Below are 27,422 nucleotides of genomic sequence, written 5' to 3'. Positions count from 1 at the left end.
TGTAATTATAAGTTATAGTTACAAAATAAAGACACTGTTCACACACACACACACAGATCCAATGCAGGCAGAAGTCCACTGTTGGTCAGTGTAGAGCGATAGTCCCCTATGTTAGTAATATAGACATGTATGTGTGTATGCAATGGCAAGTTAATTGTTAGGGACTGCATATAGATAAAAGATATATAATGTAACTTATAGTTATAGTTACAAAATAAAGACACTATTCACACACACACACACAGATCCATTGCAGGCAGAAGTCCACTGTTGGTCAGTGTAGAGCGATAGTCCCCTATGTTAGTAATATAGACATGTATGTGTGTATGTGTGTATGCAATGGCAAGTTAATTGTTAGGGACTGCATATAGATAAAAGATATATAATGTAACTTATAGTTATAGTTACAAAATAAAGACACTGTTCACACACACACACACAGATCCATTGCAGGCAGAAGTCCACTGTTGGTCAGTGTAGAGCGATAGTCCCCTATGTTAGTAATATAGACATGTATGTGTGTATGTGTGTATGCAATGGCAAGTTAATTGTTAGGGACTGCATATATATAAAAGATATATAATGTAACTTATAGTTATAGTTACAAAATAAAGACACTATTCACACACACACACACAGATCCATTGCAGGCAGAAGTCCACTGTTGGTCAGTGTAGAGCGATAGTCCCCTATGTTAGTAATATAGACATGTATGTGTGTATGTGTGTATGCAATGGCAAGTTAATTGTTAGGGACTGCATATAGATAAAAGATATATAATGTAACTTATAGTTATAGTTACAAAATAAAGACACTGTTCACACACACACACACAGATCCATTGCAGGCAGAAGTCCACTGTTGGTCAGTGTAGAGCGATAGTCCCCTATGTTAGTAATATAGACATGTATGTGTGTATGTGTGTATGCAATGGCAAGTTAATTGTTAGGGACTGCATATATATAAAAGATATATAATGTAACTTATAGTTATAGTTACAAAATAAAGACACTATTCACACACACACACACAGATCCATTGCAGGCAGAAGTCCACTGTTGGTCAGTGTAGAGCGATAGTCCCCTATGCTAGTAATATAGACATGTATGTGTGTATGCAATGGCAAGTTAATTGTTAGGGACTGCATATAGATAAAAGATATATAATGTAACTTATAGTTATAGTTACAAAATAAAGACACTGTTCACACACACACACACAGATCCATTGCAGGCAGAAGTCCACTGTTGGTCAGTGTAGAGCGATAGTCCCCTATGTTAGTAATATAGACATGTATGTGTGTATGTGTGTATGCAATGGCAAGTTAATTGTTAGGGACTGCATATAGATAAAAGATATATAATGTAACTTATAGTTATAGTTACAAAATAAAGACACTATTCACACACACACACACAGATCCATTGCAGGCAGAAGTCCACTGTTGGTCAGTGTAGAGCGATAGTCCCCTATGTTAGTAATATAGACATGTATGTGTGTATGTGTGTATGCAATGGCAAGTTAATTGTTAGGGACTGCATATATATAAAAGATATATAATGTAACTTATAGTTATAGTTACAAAATAAAGACACTGTTCACACACACACACACAGATCCAATGCAGGCAGAAGTCCACTGTTGGTCAGTGTAGAGCGATAGTCCCCTATGTTAGTAATATAGACATGTATGTGTGTATGTGTGTATGCAATGGCAAGTTAATTGTTAGGGACTGCATATAGATAAAAGATATATAATGTAACTTATAGTTATAGTTACAAAATAAAGACACTATTCACACACACACACATATCCATTGCAGGCAGAAGTCCACTGTTGGTCAGTGTAGAGCGATAGTCCCCTATGTTAGTAATATAGACATGTATGTGTGTATGTGTGTATGCAATGGCAAGTTAATTGTTAGGGACTGCATATAGATAAAAGATATATAATGTAACTTATAGTTATAGTTACAAAATAAAGACACTGTTCACACACACACACACAGATCCATTGCAGGCAGAAGTCCACTGTTGGTCAGTGTAGAGCGATAGTCCCCTATGTTAGTAATATAGACATGTATGTGTGTATGTGTGTATGCAATGGCAAGTTAATTGTTAGGGACTGCATATATAAAAAAGATATATAATATAACTTATAGTTATAGTTACAAAATAATTAAACTGTTCACACACACACAGAGATCCAATGCAGGCAGAAGTCCACTGTTGGTCAGTGTAGAGCGATATATATATATATATATATATATATATATATATATATATATATATATATATATATATATATATATACATATATATACTGTGTGTGTGTGTATACATATTATGGGGGGCCAAACAGGAAATAATTCTATGTAAATTTGAATATATAGTTATAACTATGAATATATTTGTAAATCCTAAATATATAAATGTAACCCTGAATATATAGTTATAACCCTTAATATATAAATGTAAATCTGAATATATAAATGTAAATCCCGAATATATTGTTATAACTCTGAATATATAAATGTAACTCTGAATATATAGTTATAACTTTGAATATATAAATGTAAATCTGAATATATAGTTATAATTCTGAATACATAAATGTAATCCTGAATATATAGTTAAAACTCTGAATATATAAATGTAACTCTGAATATAGTTATAACTCTGAATATATAAATGTAAATCCCGAATATATAGTTATAACTCTGAATACATAAATGTAATCCTGAATATATAGTTAAAACTCTGAATATATAAATGTAAATCCTGAATATATAGTTATAACTCAGCATGTGTGCTCCGCTCAATATTCCACTCTATGCCAATGCGCTCCACTCAATCGCTCACTGCCCAAGCATTCAAATCCCGCTCCTACATGAAATCTCAGTGTAACGTAGGCTACTGTACTATAGCCTTTGTTGATTATTTTTAAGTCATTGTTGGGGGCATTTACAATTTTGCATAGCTGGCCTCTGCACAATGTTTGTGTGATAATAGGCCATTGTTTAAACTTTATTAGTTTCAGAAAGATTCTCGCAGATACAGAGACAGTTGAAACAAAGGCAGATCTTTATTTTACAAAAGCACAAGGTTTTGGTGTTTGGATGTTTAAACATACTCTTACAGCTATCTACTGCCTAATGGTTTGCCAGTTGATAAAACTTTGGATAATATAATTAATAACAACATAAAATCACTTCAGTGTTATGACAATGTTGTTTGCATGAAAACACTTTAATTAGCAGAATTATATTCGTATAGACTGAGATGTAAAGAAACAGTGGTGGCCACTATCGTAATGAACTGTCAACAGTGATAAGGTATAGCTAAGAGTGCTCCAGACCAACCACGAACGAATGACTTACAGAAGGTATTCTTAACTAAGAATGTTTCAGGAAACACTTATTAACATTAAGGTAAAGCCTGAGTTATATATAAATGTATGTGTGTGTGTGTGTGTGTGTGTGTGTGTCTAATTATACAATGTTCACACAGGCATCAGAGACCAATATGCAAGACAAACATAAAAAGTATAAAAAAAAAATAGAATGATCAAACCATCAGTTATCAAAAATTTTAAATATTAGATTATTTTTTTTATTTTTTTTATGAAAGACCATTTGAATCTAGCCTGGGTTTCCCCATGCTGCCTTGCTCACAGCGCGATTTTATTCACGTTGCTAGGCAGTTTGGACATCATAGACCTAGCCGGCTGAATTCGTTTACAACAAAGATGCATAGACAGTAAAAGAAAAGATGACTGCCTCTGGAGAATTTAGATTTCACACTTATAAATAAGTCAGAAAGAATAAATGCATATTTGGGGTGCTGTCCGAGGAGAGGGCGGGCTCGGTATTCGGCCCGAACCCAGGGTACTCCCCCCATATTCCAGGCTGTGGAAGAACAAGCCGAGAGTGATTGGGGGGATGCTGAAACTGTCAAGGAATGTTAGGTGAGTGAATAAATATATGCTTCCTTTCATGCTGATAAGGTAGGCATGGCAATCGTTTGATGACAAGTTGATTGGATTGATTATTTGAACGAGCTTCTCCCGAACTTTCTGTATGAAACATCATGTGTAGATTCCGCCATCGCGTCTGTTATAGACGATATCGACAGCGCATTCATTTTAAAAGAGGAACAGAGAACCGCGATCAAGGCATTTGTCAACTGGAAACATGAATGAAAAACATATGTCACTTACTCCGTTGCTCTGATTGGTTGTAGGTCTATCCAATTGAGTGCAGAGACATTTTCTTTCCTAGTTCGGTTGAAACACGCCCCATAATCAAAGTTCAATGGACCAGTATCAGACTCACATTCTGACTAGAATCTGAGTATGATGACGTCAGGCTACCATAGACCAGATTTTCCAATGAAAAAGGGAACCAATCGCAGAATGGGGAGGGAGCAGCAAGACGATGATGACACCGAAGCAGTTTGTTTATATCTATGGATCCAACATGGCATCAGACTCGACGTTACCTTCTACCCTCATGTTTATCTTGCACAAACAGTAATATTCACGCCATTGTGTACAAATAAATCTTTGACCCATCGTATTTTTCCTCGTCGAATTTCTGTCACTCTACATACGTCATCTGGTATAATTGAAACGATTGGCTATGAGCTACGTACAGGCGCATTTGATAGACATTCATAGCGCCCAATAAACGGCTCTGGGCATTCGTGAACCACGCCTCAAATACGAGAAAATTAACACGTGGTTCCCAGACCAAGGCTCAAAAGAGACTTGGTCTGACATTAGCCAGGCTAATTTGAATCTGTTTTCCACACAATGGGGTAAAAATTACAGACGGCCTGGCAGCAATAGCTCAAAAGCAGATGTGAGAAGAAGCTTCTTATCATTCATAATATTATTTTTCTTGTTTAACGCACTCTCTTTAAATATATTTTATATGCTTTTTTATGCAGTCCCTAATTTTTTCTCTCTAGCTACAGTTCCATATCAACAAATAATACAGAATTTTAATTTTATTCTCACCAATTATTAATTTACAATATCAACAATGATCTAGACTAGATAAATAAAATGCAACCACAGCAATAAGTCAGGGGAATGCTTTTATTTCTTCCTTTGGTTTGAATTTTAAACATTTTGCAGTTCTTTTTTAAAATGTATACATTTTAATACAATTATAAAATGATATCATGATTTGAGACCCTCTTTTCTGTAATTAAAGACCAATTTTATGGGTTGTGGTGTCTCAGACAATGGCCAATATCAGTTAAAAAAACATCGTTTCCCTTAGGGCTTAAATGAACCTCATCACTTAAAAATAGTTCAGGCTTTTCAAACAGTATGTGTGGATGATGTACAATGCTCCCATTAACACACAAAACAAACTTAGCCATCACATTGTTCACAAACTTTCGCACTTTGTCCACCTTTCCCGGGGGGGCATGCCTCCAGTGGCGCCTTTGGTTTATTGAAGACAGCAGAATTTTCATCTGGGGAAACTGTCTGTTGAGGTCACGTAGGTCCCTCTTCATTGCTTTGAGAAGCAGCACACTTTTCACACGTCCTAGGTCGTTGCCTCCACAGTGAATCACTAGCACATTCGGAGCAGTCCTTCTTTTAAGGCACTGTTGGAAGAAGGGAAGGAGGTCTCCCCAACACATGCCTCCCCTGCCAAACCACTGGACCTGGGAAGCCACTCCAAGATTGGTGCCTATGGTCTCTCTTGCTCGCTTTTCGCCACGTCTAATGTAACTGTCACCAATAATCCAAACTCTGTGCACACCTGATAAAAGGATTACAATACAAATGATTAACTATGCAGCACACAATTGGGAAGTCACACAATTGCTCTAGAATTTGTTGTAAAATATAATTAGCTGCGTCACAATAAACTTTATACATTTAAGGCCTTTCTTTAACATGGAAAGGCACAACTCACAATCTTAAAATCTAGGGCTGGACCATGATTTAAACATCTACAATTTTCAAACGAACATACAATAACACTTAAACATTTGTGTATTTTGAAATGAGATTGCCACTACATGCATTATTGTAAATGTTAAAATCTATTTGAATAAAACATTTTAAAATAGTTCAATAGGTTGAGCAGAAACATACCTTTCTTTTGAGTAGTGGATTCTCTGATGAAGTGTTCTTGTTGAACAACATGAACTGTTGACTTGACTTTTCTAAAAAAAACAAAACAAAAAAAAAACAAGGAAAGTAAAAAAATAGTAATCGTAAACATGTTTAACAGTTGCAACATCTGTAGAATAACTGGTAAAACATTGTTTTTTATGTTTGTTAAATTGACCATTATGATTTTAAATATACGCAATATCATCATTGTTGGTACTACAAGTCTAAAATAAGGATTATTCTAAATTTCTAAATTACTCTTCTAGACATTTTAACTATCCGCAAAAAGGAGTATCAAAAATATAAATTATAAAGATACCAATTACTAATGAAACCAATTTGAAATTCTGAATTGTAACAGCGTAATTATTTATTTTCTTTATAAATAGATCAATCAAAATGCTGAACTTACCTCATGTTGTAGAATATGTTCTCCTCCTTCAAAAACGCAAGGTTCAAACAGAGACAAACACTTCCAAAAGACACGAAAGAGTGAATGTTCTGTGATTATATCCCACAACCCCAACCATCTCTGGACAGTGATTGGGTCTCCAGATAACTGTTGCTATAGAAATGCTAATTTCTCTGGGATTGGAAACAAACTGGCGCCTCCAAATATGTACAAGTGGGTGATTGTTGCTTAGCTTACCCTGGAAAATAATGCTGTTGCAAAAACACTTAATTATGACTTAGTACACTGCAAAAAAAAAAAAAGTTTAAGACTTACTTATAATACACATTTTTGAAAGTCACATGAAATAGACCATATTATTTATTTCAGATTAGTTTTAATAAAATATATTTAGTTAAAATGTCCCAAAGAAATAACAAACACCATATGACACCAAGTGTATCAGTGAATATTTACACACACATTCAATATATATATAGATTTATATAGATTTGTTTCTGGGGTAGAAAATAAAACAACAATATGGTAATCTCTACAAGATCTGTTTTAAAGTGAAAATAAATAAACTCATATGGGGTTATATCATGTATTGGTGTAAACAGTGAACTATATTAAGTATGCAGAACTCCAAATAAACAATACATGGACCAGTACTTTCTTAATATCATTAATCTTGCAGCACAACTTCAATTTAAATGCATCATCACTTTGGATTACATTTTCAGTAAGGTTCTATTCATTTAGATTATGTAATGCATACAGTTATCTGAACTAACCAATAACATCATACACACATTAATGCACAGTGTATTATTTTAGATAACTTATTCATATGAGCTCATAAAATTACAACCGTTTATTTATAGTTTATGGTAAATTAACAAATGAAACCTCTTTGTAAAATGGATAGCACTATTTCTAAATTTCCATTAATTAACCTTATGATCAAAGATAAAACACAGTAAATAATATATATGCCTAGTTTAATATAGTTCTTCTTAGTTAATTACTAATTTGTTGGTTAGTTTCATAGTAAATTAAGTTTATCCAGCTGTTTATCATAACAGAATAAACACTGAAAAGGGTGATCATGAACCAGACGTGAATCCATGAATAGCTGCAATTCACAAGTGTGAATTGAGTGGTTTTAGTTACAAAAAACAGCAATATCATTTCATTTACATACTGCTTAAACCTTTTTCTTTTGGAATGTGTGGTTAACGATTTCCTATACATTTGCCTTTACATATGATAATCACAGGTGATTACAGCTGTGACCTGACAGACTGTTTTTATCTAGTGGAGACCGGGTGTTAATAGGAGACATTAAATGCTTCGATTCCCCAAGCAGATATACCAGAAGTAAAACAATCAGAGGCATAATTAACCCCTTGATTGTCAAGGATCACTGGTGGCCCCAGATTATTTTATTTATTACTCTTTAAAACATCACACTCCTACTTGATCTGCACAAACTGAGCTTCATTAGGAAGGTTTAAGACCCCAGCTTTGATATTTGACCACTGTTTATAATTAAACTGGTTTGAAGTTAGATAAGTTTCTTAATTTATTCCAGAAGTGCAAAATAATTAATCTGTAATGTTCGTTATCTTGAATAGAAATCATCACTCATACAGCAGCCATTCATCTCATCTCCAGTTTATTTGTGTTTATATAGGCCTACATACAATATCCACGATCTCCCAGGGCTATTAGGCCAATGATGCGCACATTTGGAGAAATAATTGATATGATATCGTCATACAGAATAATATTTCTATTTATTTCCCACTGAATTATGCAATCTGAAGAGCTCAAACAGCTAACAGAGCCAGCGATGACTCTGCTCTTCCAGATTTGCGTCAGCAAACGTGATGACATCAGTTCGATATGATTCGTTTGTAAAGCTGTCAATCATCTCATGGTGAACCAACGTGACCATAAGGCTGTCCTTCTGGATGACGCAGTGCTGTGTACACTGTGGACAAACAAAACTAAACACATCTCTTCATCTGATACAAGAAGCTAATAAATGCAGGATTCAAGTTATTCTGTTTTGTGTGTGTTTGATTTCCGTTCGATTTTGGTTATTGTATAGGAACAAAGAATGTTTACAGTATGCATGTGAGTAAAAATAGCCCATTGCTTCATAAAAAAATGCAAAATAGCCTATAACATATTTAAATAATCTTTTTTGACTTGAAACCATTTTAAATTGCGACCGAAATATGATACAAATACTCAATTGTGTTTTAAAGTGAGCTTTAAGTGAGAGTGTAATATTAATAAATGATATTGTGTCATGTAGCTTGAGGCTGCCTGTTGAGCTAATGCACCTTCTACATGAGCTTCCTATTTCATAAAATCATGTTATTTATTTTTTTTAATTCAAGAACAGTTTTTTTTTGTTGTTGTTGTTGTTGGTTTTCTAACAAGACTTAAGATAATAGATGTATTGCTCTTGCATAGTGGAATGACAGAGATTTAGATGACCAAGCAAAAAATACAGGGATACAGGCATTAATGACTGAATTCAAACAAAAGAATAAGAATAAAAGAAAAATGAAGATTAAAGGGTTAGTTCACCCAAAAATGAAAATTCTGTCAGTATTTACTCTCCCTCATGTTGTTCCAACCCCATTAGACTTTCGTTCAACTTCGGAACACAAATTAAGATATTTTTGATGAAATCTGAGAGATTTTTTTTACGTAGTGTAATAGCGTAGCGCGTCTGTGTTTCACGTCACCACGTATCACACATGACCACAGTCGCCCAATAGCCCGCTACGTTATATTACACTATGTAAAAAAAAACCTCGAGGTCCAGAGAGAAGGAAATGAAAAGAGGAATAAAGTCGTTATTTTTGTTTGTTTTTGCGCACAGAAAGTATTCTTGTCGCTTTACAAACTTAAGATTGAGCCACTGGAGTCACTTGTACTATATTAACAATGTCTATAATACATTTTCTGGGCCAGCAAGTTGAGGTGTCCATAAGCCTGCAGGAGGAGTGATCCAGCACTCAGATTTAATCAGAAATATCTTCATTTGTGTTCCGAAGATGAACGAAAGTCTAATGGGGTTGGAACAACATGAGGGTGAGTAATTACTGACAGAATTTTCATTTTTGGGTGAACTAACCCTTTAAGTCTCTTGAAAAGGTGCTAAATGTTCGTCGATTTACATGAATGGGCCATTTCTCCTCACCAGACCAACCAGACATGTTGAGTCAATGACTCTAAATGACAATGAGAGTCAATGACTCTACATGAGTGTTTACAGGGGAATAAGATATTTGGTCTTACAATAGGCTTCATAAAATGCATTTAGAGATCATCCTCAGATTTGATATTCTGAAGCTCAGAATATTTTATACATTTAATAAATATATTCTTAATATTTGATGTTTTTATGTTTGAGCTTATATATCTCAATATTCATAACAGTCTGATAAATTTTTAGTCTTGAACTGTAAACACTCAAGTGATGGCTTTCTAAATATATGTTGGTTATGTGCCTATTCAGAATGATTTCTGAGCAGAAACTTTGATATTTTTGGTATGTCATAAATGCATCACTCACCAAAATTGGGGGTGACTATATAATTGTTTTAAATAAGCTATTCATCTAAGCTGTCTATACAAAACATTGTAAATAACCAGTTCAGTTGTAACAAGTAGGCTTTATCATCTGTATAATTTATTTAATGAATCTGTTTGAGATCAAATTAATGCTAGATGTTTTGATATAAATTAAATATCAAACATATAATGTTAGTACATGGCATGACTGTGTTTAATTTCACTCAGTTATTTTGATTTATTTCCAGATTCAATCATAGGCTTGTTCTTACATAGTAGAGCTTGCGCAGTTTTCAAAAATGGTGCTTTAAATCTCTTGACAAACTAAAAGACTTAAATTACATTTGTATGTATTCTAAATAAAAGACACAGGTTGTACTGAATGTCAGCTTGCTTATTTTTGTAAAGATAATGATTTATTGAGTCCACATGCCATGTAAACTTGAAACTATGCTTCAAATCACAGATCGAGAGCTGTCGTTCAAACCACAACTCTGCGATGCTGTTTACAAATGTTGGTTGGAACTAATACTTCAACGTTTGGTAAAAAATAAATAAAAAAATAAAGTAGATTCATTTTATCATTTCATTTTCATTTAAGTAGCTTTTATAAATGTGCAAAGAAAAAAAAAACATTACTGGTGTGAATCTTGAGACAAAACAATGGCATATTTTAAGATTCAAATTTGAGGTTGGTGTCTCTAAAACTATGCCCCCAGTTTCACAGACAACGCTTTCTCAGACGCATGTTTGAGCTGTTTTAACTGAAAACATATTTAAATTATGTATTATCAATTATTATCAATTGTATTACAGTTTTTATATTTGAGCTTGTATACCTTTAAAATATGTGTCTCATTTATTCCCCACCTGGTAAAATGGGGGCTGTCTTAGAACATTTTAAAGAATTATAATGTATAAAGTGGTATAAATAATTGTGGTGTGACTTGACTGTATATAAATTACAGAGCTGATTGAAACATATCCCAATTGCTCTGATCAGATGGTTCCTCACTGCTGTTTTCCAGTCCTTGGGTGGACTGCTACCCTACCCCCCAAATACCCCCGCAGGCAATTTGCATTTCTATGGAGAAGAGCTTCAAAGGACAGCATGTCATAGACACATAGGCCAGACTGTGAAAGTTTTACCTTAGGCCCCGTCCACACTACTGCATTTTCGTTTAAAAACGAAGACTTTTTGCTACGTTTGCACCTCCCGTCCACACTAAAACGGCAAAAACGGAGACCCAAAACGGAGAAGTTTAGAAACGCTGCCGACCCGTTTTTCGTTTTGAATCTCCGGAGGGCGTTTTAGAGTGGACGGGTCAAAACGGAGGACTTTAGAAACGATGACGCAGAGGCTCACGCTCGGCTCTATGATTGGGTGTCACCAGTCATGGAGTATACACAGGTAATATTCAGTACCAGTAAACTTCACCCGCTGGAACAGTTTCTTACAGTAAGAAACTGGCGCGTCTCAGGCGCGGTAAACGCGTGCATGCTAGAAATATAACCGACACCTATTTTTCTTGCGACACGCAAGCGTGTTGGAAGCGTTTTCTGGCAAAATGGAATAGGAAAAGATGTTTATATGTCATTTTGACACAAATACATATTAATAAATGATATTTTGATGTTTGAAAACATTTTTTACAGTCTATGCTTGAAAGTCTCTAGGTTTACACCGGCACGCACATGCCCAGTGTTGGTGAATGGTCACGTGATCCGCGTTTGCAGTCGTTTTAATGTGGACTGAGATCAATTCTAATACGCAGCTAATACGCAGTGTTGTTTTTTTTTTGTGATTCAACACAAGGTACTCTTAAGTAAGTGGTATGAGCTTTCTTTTCAGATGTGCTATACAAGTTAAGTTAAACCAACATAAATATGAATGCCCATGGTAAATGCTACGTCCTATATAACCATTTGATTTACATTAAATGAGAATATTTTTATATTTATTTACATTGTGTGAAATTACTTTTTTTCTTTATTAACTTTATCATTTCTATCTGCCACTGGTATAGGTTTGTGCTCTGTGCTCTATACGTACAGAAAAAAAGTGAGTAATTATAATGTATGTAATAGTAATTGAGGAAAAGGAATTTTTCCTGATCCAACTGATGTTTACAATTTGAACTGAATTTAAAAACAATGGACTATACACTTATTTTGAACTGGCTGTTTGATTTCATTCACAGATAAATTTGCATAACAGAACCAATAGTAATGATGGGTAATTGTGGCTAATCTGTGGGCGTCGGCCCAATCACTGCTCAGATAGCAGCATGTGTATCATCTATTCTATGTTCCTAACTCACACTTCAGTTTTGCCATTTGGAAGACAGCTCCTATACGCGATTGTTTCCTACATTGGAGAGTTATCTTTCTGTTATAGTTTAAAGACTGTATCTACCTCCAAGAACCTCATAAAAAGCGCACTGAGACATTTCTCATCTCAGTTTTTTCTTTCCAAATTAAGAGGTAAGTTGAACATTATATATTTTATGATAATTTGTAAATGCTAATTTTATAAAATATTGATATCCTCTTACAATGTAAATATGCATGTATATTACCGGTAATATTATTGATAATCAGATTGTTGGTAATTTTTTTTTTTTTATTTTATTTTTTTACTACATTTTAAATTGTTACCCACGGTGTCATCTTTTCAATCATTTATTTTCTATGAAATTCTAAAGAGGTATTATTTATTTATTTATTTATTTTGCATATGAAGTAATCCTACATAAAATAATTTTAAATATTTCACAGGAAAATGAGACCCAGAAGAGTTTTTCCTGAAAAAGAAGCTTTGTACTTCATTGCTTCTGGCAAAGATAAAGACACATTTGAGAAACAATTCATGAGTGAAGAGAAAGGTAAGTTACTACATACAATTCTCCCATCAATACTGTATGACTTTGCAAAACTTAAATAAAAGCTAAGTGTGGTCACTAATTAAAGGAATAGTTCACTTAAAAATGAAAATTCTGTCATCATATACTCACTCTCATGTTGTTTCAAACCTGTATGAATTTCTTTCTTCTGCTGAACAGAAAGGAAGATATTTAGAAGAATGTCAGTAACCAGACAGTTTCTGGTCTCATTGACTTCCATAGTATAATTTTTTTCCTACTATGGAAGTCAATGGGATCAGAAACTGTCTGGTTACTGACATTCTTCTAAATATCTTCCTTTCTGTTCAGCAGAAGAAAGAAATTCATACAGGTTTGAAACAACATGAGAGTGAGTATATATGACAGAATTTTCATTTTTAAGTGAACTATTCCTTTAATGTCAAAGGGTTGGGTTTAAAATATGAACCTAGAGAAAGCAGGCTGTTAAAACAAAACACGCAAGAGGGGAAAAAACATGATTGCTTTGACCAGTTAAAGGTGGATTTACATCTGTTTTCCTGCCAGTATTTATGTTATAAGCTGCTGATGTCTCTAAATTAAACACTATTATGTAAATGTGTGAGTGCTCTTGATATTATTTGTAAGTAACTGCCAGTTAGAATGTGAGGGGCCTGTGTAATAATGGAAATGATGAATATTTAGTGTCTGATTTTTTCAGACAGAAAATCTGATTTTTTTTTTTTTATTATTATTATTTTTTTTACACTTTTATAAAGATGTAGATACAGTTGTTTTCGAAGTAACAATACCATTGAAAATAATTTAGACAACCTGAATAACTTCATGAATCTTTTATCATACTATTAATTTACTTGTATTTATACTATTTATTAGGTTTTGGAGTAATTGCCACAAAACACATTGAGCCAGGTGAATTCCTGTTGGAGTATGTTGGAAGACACATCACTGGATCTGAAGGAGAGAACCTGTTCAAAGACTACTCAGCTGAAAATGCAGCATTTTTGTATTTCTACTCCTTTCAGGAACAATCTTACTGGTAAGATTAAATTAATGAATGTTCCAATGAAATATAATACCATTATGACAATTCAAAAGTGTTTTTAAAATATTTCACCACACAGTGTTGATGGCAGTCAAGATACAGAAAGACTAGGACGATTCATAAATGATGACCACATCAAGCCAAACAGCAAAATTAAAATAGTAAGTCTGTCTTTAATGTATTCTTATTCTTTGTTTCAATTACACCTTTTATACAGCCTCATCTTGTAGCATTATTTGACATTATTAAAAACTAGGCGACTTTTCAAATGATGTTTTTGTTGTTTTCATTTGTGTGTTTGTGTGCTTTTGTAACCAATAGATAATGGATGAAAAGAAAAGACCACATCTGTGTGCATTTGCGTTAACAAAAATCAATGCAGGAGAAGAAATTTTATACGACTACGGAGATCCTAACTGCCCATGGAGACAGGTATTTAAACTTCTATTTCTATTTGTTGGTGTCTTATTTTCATTATTTTATCAAGTGGTGAGGAAAACTTGCTAACACTTTACAATAAGGTTAATTGGTTAACATTAGTACTAAATGACCAATACATTTGTTACAGTATTGGTTAATCTTTGTTAATATTAGTTAAAATCCAGCTGTTTCAATGTTTGTGCATGTTACTTCACAGTGTGTTATTAATTTTAACAAATACAACTTATGATTTTAATGATGTATCAGTACATTTTTAAATTAACAATAACCAAAGTTTAATAAATGCTGTTTAAGTGTACAATTTTTACTTTAAAAAAGCAAATTATTGAGGTAACACTTATATAGTTTTTATATGGTAACACAATAAGGTTTCATTTGTTAACATTAGTTAATGTATTAATTTGCATGAACTAAAAGCCATACATTTGGTAAAATATTTATTCATCTTTGTTAGTGTTAGTTAATGATACTCCGGCTGTTCATTGATTGTTCATGTACATTTACAACGTATTACCTAATTGATTTTAATAATGCATTACTAAATGTTGAAAATAACATTAACAAAGTTTAATAAATGCTGTATAAGCGCAGTTCATTATTGGTTTGTTAACTAATGCTAGCTAATGAAACCTTATTGTAAAGTGTTACAAGATTCTCTTATCCTCAACAATACTGCTGTACAATTTTTACCTTTAAAAAAGCTAATTATTTAGGTAACACTTACACAATGAGGTTTCATTTGTTAACATTAGTTAATGTCTTAATTCACATGATCTAAAAGCAACACATTTGGTACAATACTTATTCATCTTTGTTAATGTAAGTTAATTAAACTCCAGCTGTTCATTGCTTGTTCATGTACATTTACAACGCAATAACTAATGTTAATAAATACAACTTTTGATTTTAATAATGCATTACTAAATGTTGAAATTAACATTACATACTATTAAGAAATATTGTAAAAGTGGTGCTCATTATATGTTCATGTTAACTACATTAATGATTGCTTTTAATGTAATTTGTTTCAGAAAACCAGTATTTCCACATTCAGAGAGATCAAGGAAAATATGGTAAATATATATAGAGAGGTCTGTTCCTTCAGCTGAGTTTACTAATAACTATATACACTGTAAAACATTTCTTACATTTCAATATGCTTTTGCTTTTTTGCATTTTACAGGAATCACGATGGAAGAATTCATTTGAAAACTTTGATTTAAAGCCTGGTTTGATGAAAATGGATGACCTTGTTATCAACACAGAAATGAAGATTGCAAATGGATGCAATGCTGCTGAGATTTTCCCAGGAGTCTTCAACAACTGCAAAGTTGCAGTGAAACGAGTTGCCAAACATGTTTCCAAAACTGAATTGGAAATGGCTCATTTCCTGAGTTCAAAAAATTTACAAGCAGAGCACCTTCTGCAACACATTTCAGTGTTGGAAGACACTTACTTTGCCTATTTTGTGTCACCTCTTTGTGAATATAGTCTGATGGAGCTGATTGAAAACAAGGATTTTCCTGAAAGAAAAAGCCTGATAGAGAATCGAAGACTAGAGATCTGCCAGGAGTTACTGCAAGGACTTCAGGAACTGCATTCATATGGAATTTTGCACAGAGACCTGAAGCCTGAAAATATTTTGTTTGGTAAGAGCAGTCTGTGGATTAGCCATAGCTATAATTATCCTGTAATATCAGCAGAAATTTTCATTTAAAATGCATGAGCATATGATAATGTGGATATCATTTTAAGTGTTACATTTTTTGTGAGCATTTTTACTTTTCTACAGATATAAGCAATAAACTGTACATCGCAGACTTTGGAGCAAGCAGAAAACTTGATCTGGCACAAACCACACTGCTCTCTCAAATGGCTGGATCTTTTTCTTGGTCGAGTTATGAAGATGTTGGAGGCATGCAATACAAGTACAAGAAAGAATCAGATATCCAGGTAAGGGTTGAAAATATCATGTTAAAACTTGTTAATTTGTGGGAGGACGCCGGCACACAGAAGTGTTTTTTAATTACACTATATCAAAGTTACTTTAAGATTTAATGTAAAAATAATAATAAAAGGCAAATTATACATTATTTAAAAGGTTTAAGACTCAATCCTAAAAATGTTTTACCTCTGTTTTATTATAAATATCTCATGGTGACTGTAATTTAATTTCTTAATTTGTGTCAAAGGAAAAAATCTGCTATATGGTCATCATGAAAGCATTTGACTACACAATGTTTGGTCTCAATTTATTTTGATGGTCTCTTTAACACATTCTGTTGATTATAAGTAATGTTACAACTACATGTGAACTAATTCTCATTAGAGTACTACAGGAGTATAAGTAGACTAGAGACTAAAATGTAGGTTAGAGTAAAAATAAGTTGACATGTATTATATATTTAGTCAGTATAATGTCTATTGGGGTTTATCACAGTCAAATTTTAGCAGATATTAAGCAGATATAGTCTACTAATACTGTAATTACAGTTGGTTGACATGTAGCTGCACATTTATTTATAGTTAGTAGAATGTTCAAAAGGGACCATCAAAATAAAGTGTTCCCTTTCATAGTCACTACGAGTTACGACGTGACGACGAATAACGTCTCCGTTCCCTACTCAGGGAACCAGGGAACTTACTTAACTGAGACTTTTCCAGCATTCCTCTGGGTTTTTAGTTCAAAAGTGAACACATTTGGAAAAATATTGATGGATTCTCATTATTAATTCACATTTCAGAGTGGAGTTTTATTTATTTATTTATTTATATTTTTATCCTAAATTAATCAATGTAACCAATAAAGAGCAGCGGGTTTCAAACCCTTGGTCGCGTCCAATATTTAAAAAATGGGTTGTCTTGATGATTTAATGAAAATGGACTTACATAAAAATGAAATAAAATTAAATTAAAATAATAATATAAAATAATATTATATAGGCCTAAGGAAATATGCTAAATATATTTTGATTTAAAAAAAAATATTCAATAAATCAATAAAATAAAATACTGCAAAAATATGCAGCTGAGTTAGTTTCATTTTACTCCACAAATAAGGTGATAGAAAGTAAACAAAAAATAAATAAATGGTCATTTCAAAAGTTTGAAAACCACTGGTATAGAGCATTAAAAACTGGTATAGAGCATCCATTCATTAACAAAATAATTATGACCTTGTGCAGAAAGTCAAGAACGTTTACTAAAACAAATACAATTATGATGTTCCATGATTTTCCAATCACAGTGCTGGTTATAACTTAAGTATTGTATTGTACACAGTTACTCATTCCAAATTACATGACACAAATTGCAGTCAGTGATGAAATCTAGATTAATCTAGATTACAATCTAAATACAATTTATTAAATTTATTACAATAATTTACAATATTATTTACAAATAATTTACAATCCTGTAATCTAAATAATTTTAGGTAATGTAATTGGACTACTTTGTGAGTACTTTTGACCCTAACGATTCAATAGGATAATTGTGTACCATATTGATAAAAATACCATGAGAAAGAAAATATATATTTTTTTTTGCTATCAATTTTGTGAAGTGCATTAACTATTATAGCCATTAACTATTATAGCTTTTAGCCTTTATTACAGTATGTAAACTATCCTATCCTCTAAGCCTCATCAGATCACAAAGAGAATGTATTTTAAATACTTGAAAGGCCTTATAAGTTTTGATAACATGGTTTTGATCTAATAAATTGTCTTGGTTTGATGCTGAGAATTTTAACATTGAGCACATTTTTTTGTAAATTTGAACGACAAAAATCGGTGTTGCCTACACCGTTATCCTCTTTTTACAATTTGCACCCTGTTGACTTCAATGGGGCAAGTACTAAACCTGCTTTTAGCCTCTTAACATCCTTCATGTGTCATTACAAGTGCACCAGCCATGTGAGTGATTCCTTCAGAGTGAACACGGGTGAATCTGACTGCAGTAGATGTGAAAGGGTTTGTGCTGGAGCAATCTGTAAATTAATCTGGCCGTTAGAGTTATCATCTGCAGATTTTAAGTTAAACATGGTCAGGTCTGTGGCTTCATTGGGTTTCTGTACTTTAACAAGAACCAATTTCTGTTTTGTCATAAAATATCAATGAGAAAAATATTTTCTAAAAACTTTACAATACACTTAAGCCTATATATTATGTTTCTTAATGATTGTAATTATGATTTTATGACAACAAATTGCGAAGTGTCTTCTTTAACCCTTTCACGTATAGTGGTCACTACAGTGGACAGCTATTAATAAAGCATTTTCTTGAATTTGCATGGGTTTTTATGGCAAAGTTGCACATCAGCCTCATTGGACCCTGGTGCATCATCCTATAAATTGCAACCAAGGGCAAGCCGTTGTGTTTCGATTTTTCTCCCCTCCAAACCAAGATGGCCAAGGGTCAGTCAGACATGCCAAGTTGCTCCGGAATATCCACCCATTCCTTCTATCCTAGGAGACTCAAGCAATATCTAATGAGTCATATCACAGTAAAATTTTCCAAGTTTTGATTTTAGATTGAGAGAAAACTCTGATTAATCACATGTCCACTGTAGTGGACGTCATGCATCAACTGCTATATTTCAGCTACAATTCATAATTATAATGGGAATGTTAAAACTTAAAAACTTGATCTGCAGTGAATTTTTTACTGTAAATAAATGTATTTGTATTATTAGAATGTAATTTTCATTGACATCGAAAAAAGTAATCTGAATTTGTAATGCATGTTACTTGTAATGCGTTTCTTTACTCATAACATCAAAAAGTAATCTGAATACGTAATTCATGTTACTTGTAATGCGTTTATATATTCGTTACATCAAAAAGTAATCTGATTAGGCAATGCACATTACTTGTAGTTAATTACTTGTTAGATCAAAAAGTAATCTGATTAGGTAATGCATGTTACTTGTAACACATTACTTTACTTGTAACATCAAAAAGTAATCTGAATGTGTTATGCATGTTACTTGTAATGCATTACATCCAACACTGATCATTTCAGATGAGATTGAAAAAATGTAATGCTAGGTTTTCTCAGAGGAGGGCTATGATAGAAATGTGCATGTCCATCTTGAACATAATCAGAATTATCAGCTAATAAGGGTAAATCTCCATACTCTGGTGCACTGGAGGGAACATCTGAGTGGGTTCCACAGTTGTGCCTTGACAGTCTGTAGAAAATTCTGATGGAATCACGTCCTCATGTTCTGATATCAAAGATACGCGAAGTGCAACTTGTATGAAGTTGTACGAAGCCTTTCCAATATTTTTAATTTATATTTGTTGTATATATTTTATATTTTCAGTTTCACATGATTTGATATAATTGTTTTGATTAGTTTGTTAAATTCACATACTTTATCTGTTTGATTATTGTCTTATATTTAATACAGTATATCTTCGTTTTTAACCATAACCGCATGCTGTCCACTCAAGTGGACACCTGAAGATCTCTTTGAAAAATTTGTAAAAAATCTTGTTTTTCATGCCCTAAGAGGAATAAAAACACATAGGGAAAAAAAATACTGACTAAGGTTATCATAATTCATGCATGAAAGGGTTAAAATTAGACTACAACTATGCTTCTATTCCAAAAATGTCATGAACAATGAACTTCATGAACATCCCCTATTTAATTTGGGGATGACAATTCTTAGGTTTGGGTTCAAATGGATTAACAGGTTACATGTATGCAGTTACAATACTATTTTAGTATGTGATCAATATGATTTGTAATCAGTTCTGTCAAAAATGCATACATTTGTTCTATGTTCAATTGTTCTGAATGCTAATATTCGAGCAGCTTTCATTTGAGCACAGCAGCATTTTGTCATCATTTTAATCATCTTCATTCATTCTGCAGTTTAGTTGTGACCATTTCTGAAATTTTTGTAAATATTATTTTATTTTGTAGGTAGCAGGATGCTTGGTTCATTATATCCTGACGGATGGGCAACACCCCTATCAGACAACTACACCCTACTCCAAGGATCCAGTTGGGCTATCTCAAAATGTCAGAATGGGTAACTTCACTCTTCAATGTGAAGAAAGATGGACAAGACAAAAATATATTATTAGCAGAATGCTGTCTAATTCAATCGAAGAACGTCCCACCATTGAGGAATGCCTTCAGTCTTTCACATGTACGTTCCAAGACTTACACTTTTCTCTTCACCTCATTAATAAAACTTTGTAGATTTTACAAGAATGTAGAAAAAAAATCCTTAAATTATTGGATATCCTTAACAATTGTTGTGCATTTACAGGTTTCATACACCAGTCGGATTACACTGGAATCACAAACAACTACAGCAATGTGAATGAAAATGAAGTAAGTACTTTTCATTTTCATAAAAAAAAAAAAAAAGTTTAAGACCAAAAAGACAACAGTGATTCTAAAACACAGTATGTGTTTTAGAATCAGCAGGCTCTAGATAGAAAACAAACATGGACATGGATTTCACACACTGTTATTGTTTTACAGGACAGAACCCATACAGCAGATTTCTGTCCCCAAACGTCAGATGAGATGGACATCCTAGAGAGTACCGACAGTGATAAGCCAGAAAGTGTTTGCAGTGATGAGATGGATTCATCTTCTCACACTGAGGAGGACTTATATGAGTCTGAAATGGTAATTAAGGGTTTTATACTTTATAATATATAACATTGTTATTATTTACAAATACATTTCAGTTGTGTGGTTCTTTATTTCAGAACAACACTGAACAACAGGTTTCCTTTTCCCTGGAAATCTCAGAAGAAGAAGAAGACGACACAAAAAAAGCTAAAGGACATGTTGCAGAACGCATCCAAGGAAAACCACTTATGAAGAGTTGGATAGAAATAGATGAAAGTGCCCACGGCTGTAGCTCTCAACAAAATCAAATAAAAGTGAAAATGTCCTCAAACAGTGTACATCAACGCATCTATGACAAGAAGAATTACTGTCTTTACTGTGAGAAGCCTTATCCAAAAATTGCAAGACATCTACAGCAGAAACATTCTGAAAAAGTTGAAGTTGCAAAGGCACTTGCACACAACAGAGGCTCAAACATGCGTACTCTTCTATTAACCAAAGTAAGGAACATGGGAAACTACCACCATAACAGTTCAGTCCTATCCTCTGGGAAAGGACAGATCATACCAAAAAGACAAGCAACTCGTGAGTCAACAGCAATAGACTATCTGCCTTGCAAGTTTTGCTTTGCTATGTATGTCAAAACAGATCTCTGGAGACATCACAAACGTTGCAAATTACAAGACAAAGAAAATATGCCAGTGAAACGAAAAGTTCAGGCAAGTTGTTCTCTGTTGTTGCCAATGGACTCTGACGTTTCTAGTGGACTTAAAAATATTATTGAAGATATGACATATGATACCGTTACTCAAGTGGTGAAATCTGACCCGTTGATTCTGTCACTGGGTGAGAGAATGTTCCTCAAAAACGGAGAAGTTTCACGGCACCGGGCAGACATTAGAAATAAGATGAGAGAACTTGCCAGACTTCTTATAGTGACAAGAACTATTGATAAAGACATTGTTGCTTTGAAGGACTTGATCAACCCAGGAAAGTTCAACACAGTACTTGAGGGAGTAAAAAAGATGACTGGATTTGATTCCTCAACCAACCGATTCTCAGTCCCTTCAACAGCACTGAAACTGCGTCATTCCCTTGTGAAAGTGTCATATATTTTGCAGGGAGAGGCTTTACGTCAAGAGGATGATGCATTGAAGGGAAGAGCAGAGCAATTCAGTAAATTAATTGAACTAGAATGGACAATTCATGTTTCATCTAATGCACTGAAAACTTTGTACCAGAAAAAGTGGAACAGTCCCCAAATGCTGCCTTTAGCAGAAGACATAAAGAAGCTCCATGATCATCTAAAGTGTCTTGAGGAGGTCAACAAAAAAGCACACATTGAACACACATCACAAAGGTCATGGAGTGATCTCTCTCAGGTGACTCTAGCACAGCTAATATTATTCAATCGGCGTCGAGAAGGTGAGGTTTCAAGGATGGAAGTCAAAACATACCTGCAGAGAAACAAACAGATGATTCAGGATGAAATTATGGAGAGCCTTTCACCTTTTGAGAAGAAACTCTGTAAGAATCTCACCAGAGTAGAGGTACGGGGGAAACGAGGCCGCAAAGTACCAGTACTATTTCCCACAAATATAACAGAATCTGTGGAACTTCTAATTAAAACTAGAGAAGATGTTGGGATTTCCCCTAGCAATCCCTACATATTTGCTCGTCCTTTTTATGGATCACAGGAGAGCATCCGTGGTTGTGACTGCTTAAAGCGATTTGCAGAAAGCTGTGGGGCTAAAAACCCAGAAAACATTACATCTACAAAGTTGAGAAAACATGTAGCCACAGTTTCTCAGCTACTTAACCTGCAAACGCATGAACTAGACCAACTAGCAACTTTCATGGGTCACAACATTGAAGTCCATAGGGAGTTTTACAGACTGCCTGAAGAAACCTTACAAGTTGCAAAAGTGAGCAGAATTCTGTTTGCCCTGCAAAGTGGAATAGGCAAATTTAAAGGAAAATCTCTGGAGGACATAACGCCAAACATCAACTGTAAGTAAATTACTTATGTGTATATGTCTTTTGTTTAAACAATTCATAGTGTCCACACTTTGTAAAAATCTACTTTTAGTTTTAAAGAATGTGAATGCTCATTTTGTTACAGTTGAAGGGGGCTCCAGCAACTCAGACACAGAGGATGCTGAATCTGAAAAAAGGATGACAGAGGATGATCATTCGGAAAAAAGGGCTGCCACCTCAATAACGACCGCAGCCTCAAGAGAGGCAGTTCCATTCTTTAGGATTTCACCACTGCCTTTAAATAAAAAGGGTTTGTTATTCCACTTTGCATAAAAAAATTGTATCTACATGAAACATCTTGACATGTATTTTAAGAATTGTCTGTGCTCTTCAGCTTGTAAAATCTACATTATTCAAATTTTGGTTATTCTTTAATTCAATTAATTTGATTTACTTACTTAATTTCTTAATTTATTTTAACAGGAAAGTCCAGAAAGACCTGGTCAGAGAAGGAGAGTAAAATTATTGAACATCATTTCAAGAATTTCCTAAAGGAAATGAAAGTCCCTGGAAAAGTGGATTGTGAAAGATTCTTAAATGAAAACAAGATTTTAATTGGTAATGAAAGAGAATGGAAAGCAGTAAAATACTTTGTGCACAACCGAATAATCACTATCAAGAGAAATTTGTGTCTACAGTATTGAACCTATAGCAATACTGGGACCTTGCATATGGAGTATTGATGTTTTATGTCACAATACTGGGAGCTTGCGTATGGAGTATCGATGTTTTATGTCACAATACTGGGAGCTTGCGTATGGAGTATCGGTGTTTTATGTCACATACTGGGAGCTTGCGTATGGAGTATCAATGTTTTATGTCACAATACTGGGAGCTTGCGTATGGAGTATCAATGTGTCATAACATTGGTAGTTCATGTAAATGGAGCGTCAGTGTGTCATAACATTGGTAGTTCATGTAAATGGAGCGTCAGTGTGTCATAACATTGGTAGTTCATGTAAATGGAGCGTCAGTGTGTCATAACATTGGTAGTTCATGTAAATGGAGCGTCAGTGTGTCATAACATTGAAATGATTGACTATGTCCAAACTATTTGAGTGATCGATCATTTTCTGTCTTTTTTTAAGTTGTTTTAAAAAATCACTATTTTACACGTGCTTTTCGTTAATATATTTCATGGTATTTGTAACTTTTAATATAATTTATTTGGTGTTACCCTTTTATTTATTTAATTATTTATTTTATATAAAGCAAAGCAACTTGTTTCAGAAGCAATATATCGTTGATGTTGTGGTATACATTTAGGCACTCATCACTGAGGGTGGAAAGTCTGCACTACCGCAGGGGGGGCTCTTTTAGTGAGCTTATGAGATTTTCTATGTGATAAACTGAATGGTTTATTATGTGAAAAACCATTTCCGTTGTCAGGAGTGCAGCAAGAGCAAGTAAGAAACCTTCAGTTTAGGAGTGTGTGGACCTTAAATAAACTTTAACTTGATTTCATTCAACATGCTGTAGGTATGCATTTTTTCACTATTTATTCTAATTGCAAGAACTGGTTTATGAGTGTTATTGTGAATAATATTACTACGTCATTACATATTCTGTAAGTCAAAACTCAAACTGAACCAACTGAACATTTGAAATGTGAAAATCAACATAAAACTTTGAGTTTTGACCTCCGGTAGAGGTGGGCATATATTAATTGTTTTAATCTAGATTAATATTGAAATTAATCTAGATTAATCTAGATTAAAATGGTTCATTTAAATTATGCCGAAGACATTCAGAATATGTGTGCTACACAAAACTGGACTATAAAAGTAAGTCTTTGAGAACGGGTTTCTCAAGCCATGTGGCGCATTATACCAGGGGGTCATCTTCTGTTTCCAAAATGCATCATAAACTGCTTGAGAAAGCTGTTCTACTCATAGACTGTAAAAGGTTACTACTGTACTGTTACCGTCCGTAGGCAACATTAGGTAGGCCTATGTTATTATCAACTACTATAGGCTATCAATTTGGGATGGGCGATATGGCCTAAAATCCATATTGTGATATACATTGCAGCCTCTTGTGATAACGATATATATTATTAAAAAAAAAACATTTCAGAAAAGGTTACACAGACCCTGCTAAACAACTGCTAAATGTTTTTTTTGTTTTTTTTAGGGTGCATGTTGTTTTGAGAGCATATATTGTGCAAAACTGTAAGTATACAACATAATTTTGCAGATAAATAAAATTTAAGTACACTAGCTGCAGAGACTTCAGTAGGTCTAATGTTTATTATGGCCTGGAGCTTATGAAACCCCAAATTTAAAATTAGAATATTGTCTAACTGATGTCTTTTCAGTTAAAAAGAAACACAACAATGCTTCTTAAAATCAGGCGCAGACAGAGATTATGTGCTACACCACTAAGATATATTGGGAATAATATGCGCGCGCTGGTATTCAGTGATATGTTTCATTTTGAATTTGAGGTGGTAGAACGGATTAGTCGTGTGTTAATTTACCGAACTGTTACCCCAGACACTCTGTCTATATAGTTTGCTGCTGCTCGTCGGGCGGCTTAAATCCGAACCAAGTCCAAATAATGGATGTTACACGATCTTTTTCACCAGCTTTCACTTTCAGCTGTGTTTACTTAAAGCCCATGTTGCAGGTTAACCACCACTGTCGATTAATGGGTACATAAATCACTCAAGATATGTATATCATTTTTCAAATGTCTCAAAAATAGCCTCAGCCTGTTTTAGAACTATACAGAATGAGTGGAGAGTTGGTGAAGTGTCCTGGCGAGTTGCTATCATTTAACAATGCAGCAATGAGCACTGGAGCTAGTCTACGAGCAGCAGTGCACAATAACGACACTTTTTTTTATCTTTTTTTTTTATGAATAGCACAATAGAGTGAAAAAGCAACGTTTTCTTTATATCTAGTGGCAGTGATCATGACGTTAGTTCAGATAAGTACCGCTAACCTTTGTTATAGTGTCGTAGTACTGGTAAACTTTGTCTTTGTCATCTAGAAATAGAAGGCATCATGCTAGCTATATGGGCGTTTCTAAGCGTTTGTCTCTTCCTCCGGTGCAAATGTTGTTGCAAACGTAACGTTAGCTATATATATATAAATATATATATATATATATATATATATATATATACAGTATATACAGTATATATATATATATATATATATATATATATATATATATATATATATATATATACTTTTTTTTTTTTACTTTGATAAATTATTTATTTTTTTCATTCTTTTTTCATCTTCATTCTTGCTAATAATTTTTATTTTTTATTGTATATGTTTATCTTTGCATATTGGTCTCTATGTGTGTATGCAATGGCAAGTTAATTGTTAGGGACTGCATATACATAAAAGATATATAATGTAACTTATAGTTATAGTTACAAAATAAAGACACTATTCACACACACACACAGATCCAATGCAGGCAGAAGTCCACTGTTGGTCAGTGTAGAGCGATAGTCCCCTATGTTAGTAATATAGACATGTATGTGTGTATGTGTGTATGCAATGGCAAGTTAATTGTAAGGGACTGCATATAGATAAAAGATATATAATATAACTTATAGTTATAGTTACAAAATAAAGACACTGTTCACACACACACACACAGATCCATTGCAGGCAGAAGTCCACTGTTGGTCAGTGTAGAGCGATAGTCCCCTATGTTAGTAATATAGACATGTATGTGTGTATGTGTGTATGCAATGGCAAGTTAATTGTTAGGGACTGCATATATAAAAAAGATATATAATATAACTTATAGTTATAGTTACAAAATAAAGACACTGTTCACACACACACACACAGATCCATTGCAGGCAGAAGTCCACTGTTGGTCAGTGTAGAGCGATAGTCCCCTATGTTAGTAATATAGACATGTATGTGTGTATGTGTGTATGCAATGGCAAGTTAATTGTAAGGGACTGCATATATATAAAAGATATATAATGTAACTTATAGTTATAGTTACAAAATAAAGACACTATTCACACACACACACATATCCATTGCAGGCAGAAGTCCACTGTTGGTCAGTGTAGAGCGATAGTCCCCTATGTTAGTAATATAGACATGTATGTGTGTATGTGTGTATGCAATGGCAAGTTAATTGTAAGGGACTGCATATATATAAAAGATATATAATGTAACTTATAGTTATAGTTACAAAATAAAGACACTATTCACACACACACACAGATCCATTGCAGGCAGAAGTCCACTGTTGGTCAGTGTAGAGCGATAGTCCCCTATGTTAGTAATATAGACATGTATGTG

At 33.7% G+C, this 27,422-nt stretch overlaps 1 protein-coding gene across 1 annotated transcript; it reads left to right on the top strand.

The window, feature by feature from the left end:
* Positions 1 to 5,773: 5,773 nt before the first annotated feature.
* Positions 5,774 to 24,605, top strand: LOC307157225 (uncharacterized protein). The gene is made up of 15 exons (XM_079869068.1): positions 5,774 to 12,191; positions 12,331 to 12,613; positions 12,908 to 13,014; positions 13,888 to 14,050; positions 14,136 to 14,217; positions 14,378 to 14,488; positions 15,529 to 15,570; positions 15,681 to 16,146; positions 16,290 to 16,450; positions 20,434 to 20,662; positions 20,786 to 20,850; positions 21,004 to 21,153; positions 21,237 to 23,109; positions 23,222 to 23,386; positions 23,560 to 24,605. The coding sequence occupies exons 3-15, from the start codon at positions 12,912 to 12,914 to the stop codon at positions 23,778 to 23,780; spliced, it is 3,831 nt and encodes a 1,276-aa protein (XP_079725194.1). The 5' UTR covers positions 5,774 to 12,191; positions 12,331 to 12,613; positions 12,908 to 12,911; the 3' UTR covers positions 23,781 to 24,605.
* Positions 24,606 to 27,422: the final 2,817 nt, after the last annotated feature.

Source organism: Squalius cephalus (genome assembly GCF_949319135.1).
Source record: "Squalius cephalus genome assembly, chromosome: 4".
NCBI classification, from domain to species: domain Eukaryota; kingdom Metazoa; phylum Chordata; class Actinopteri; order Cypriniformes; family Leuciscidae; genus Squalius; species Squalius cephalus.
This window is presented reverse-complemented; position numbering and strand designations above follow the sequence as displayed.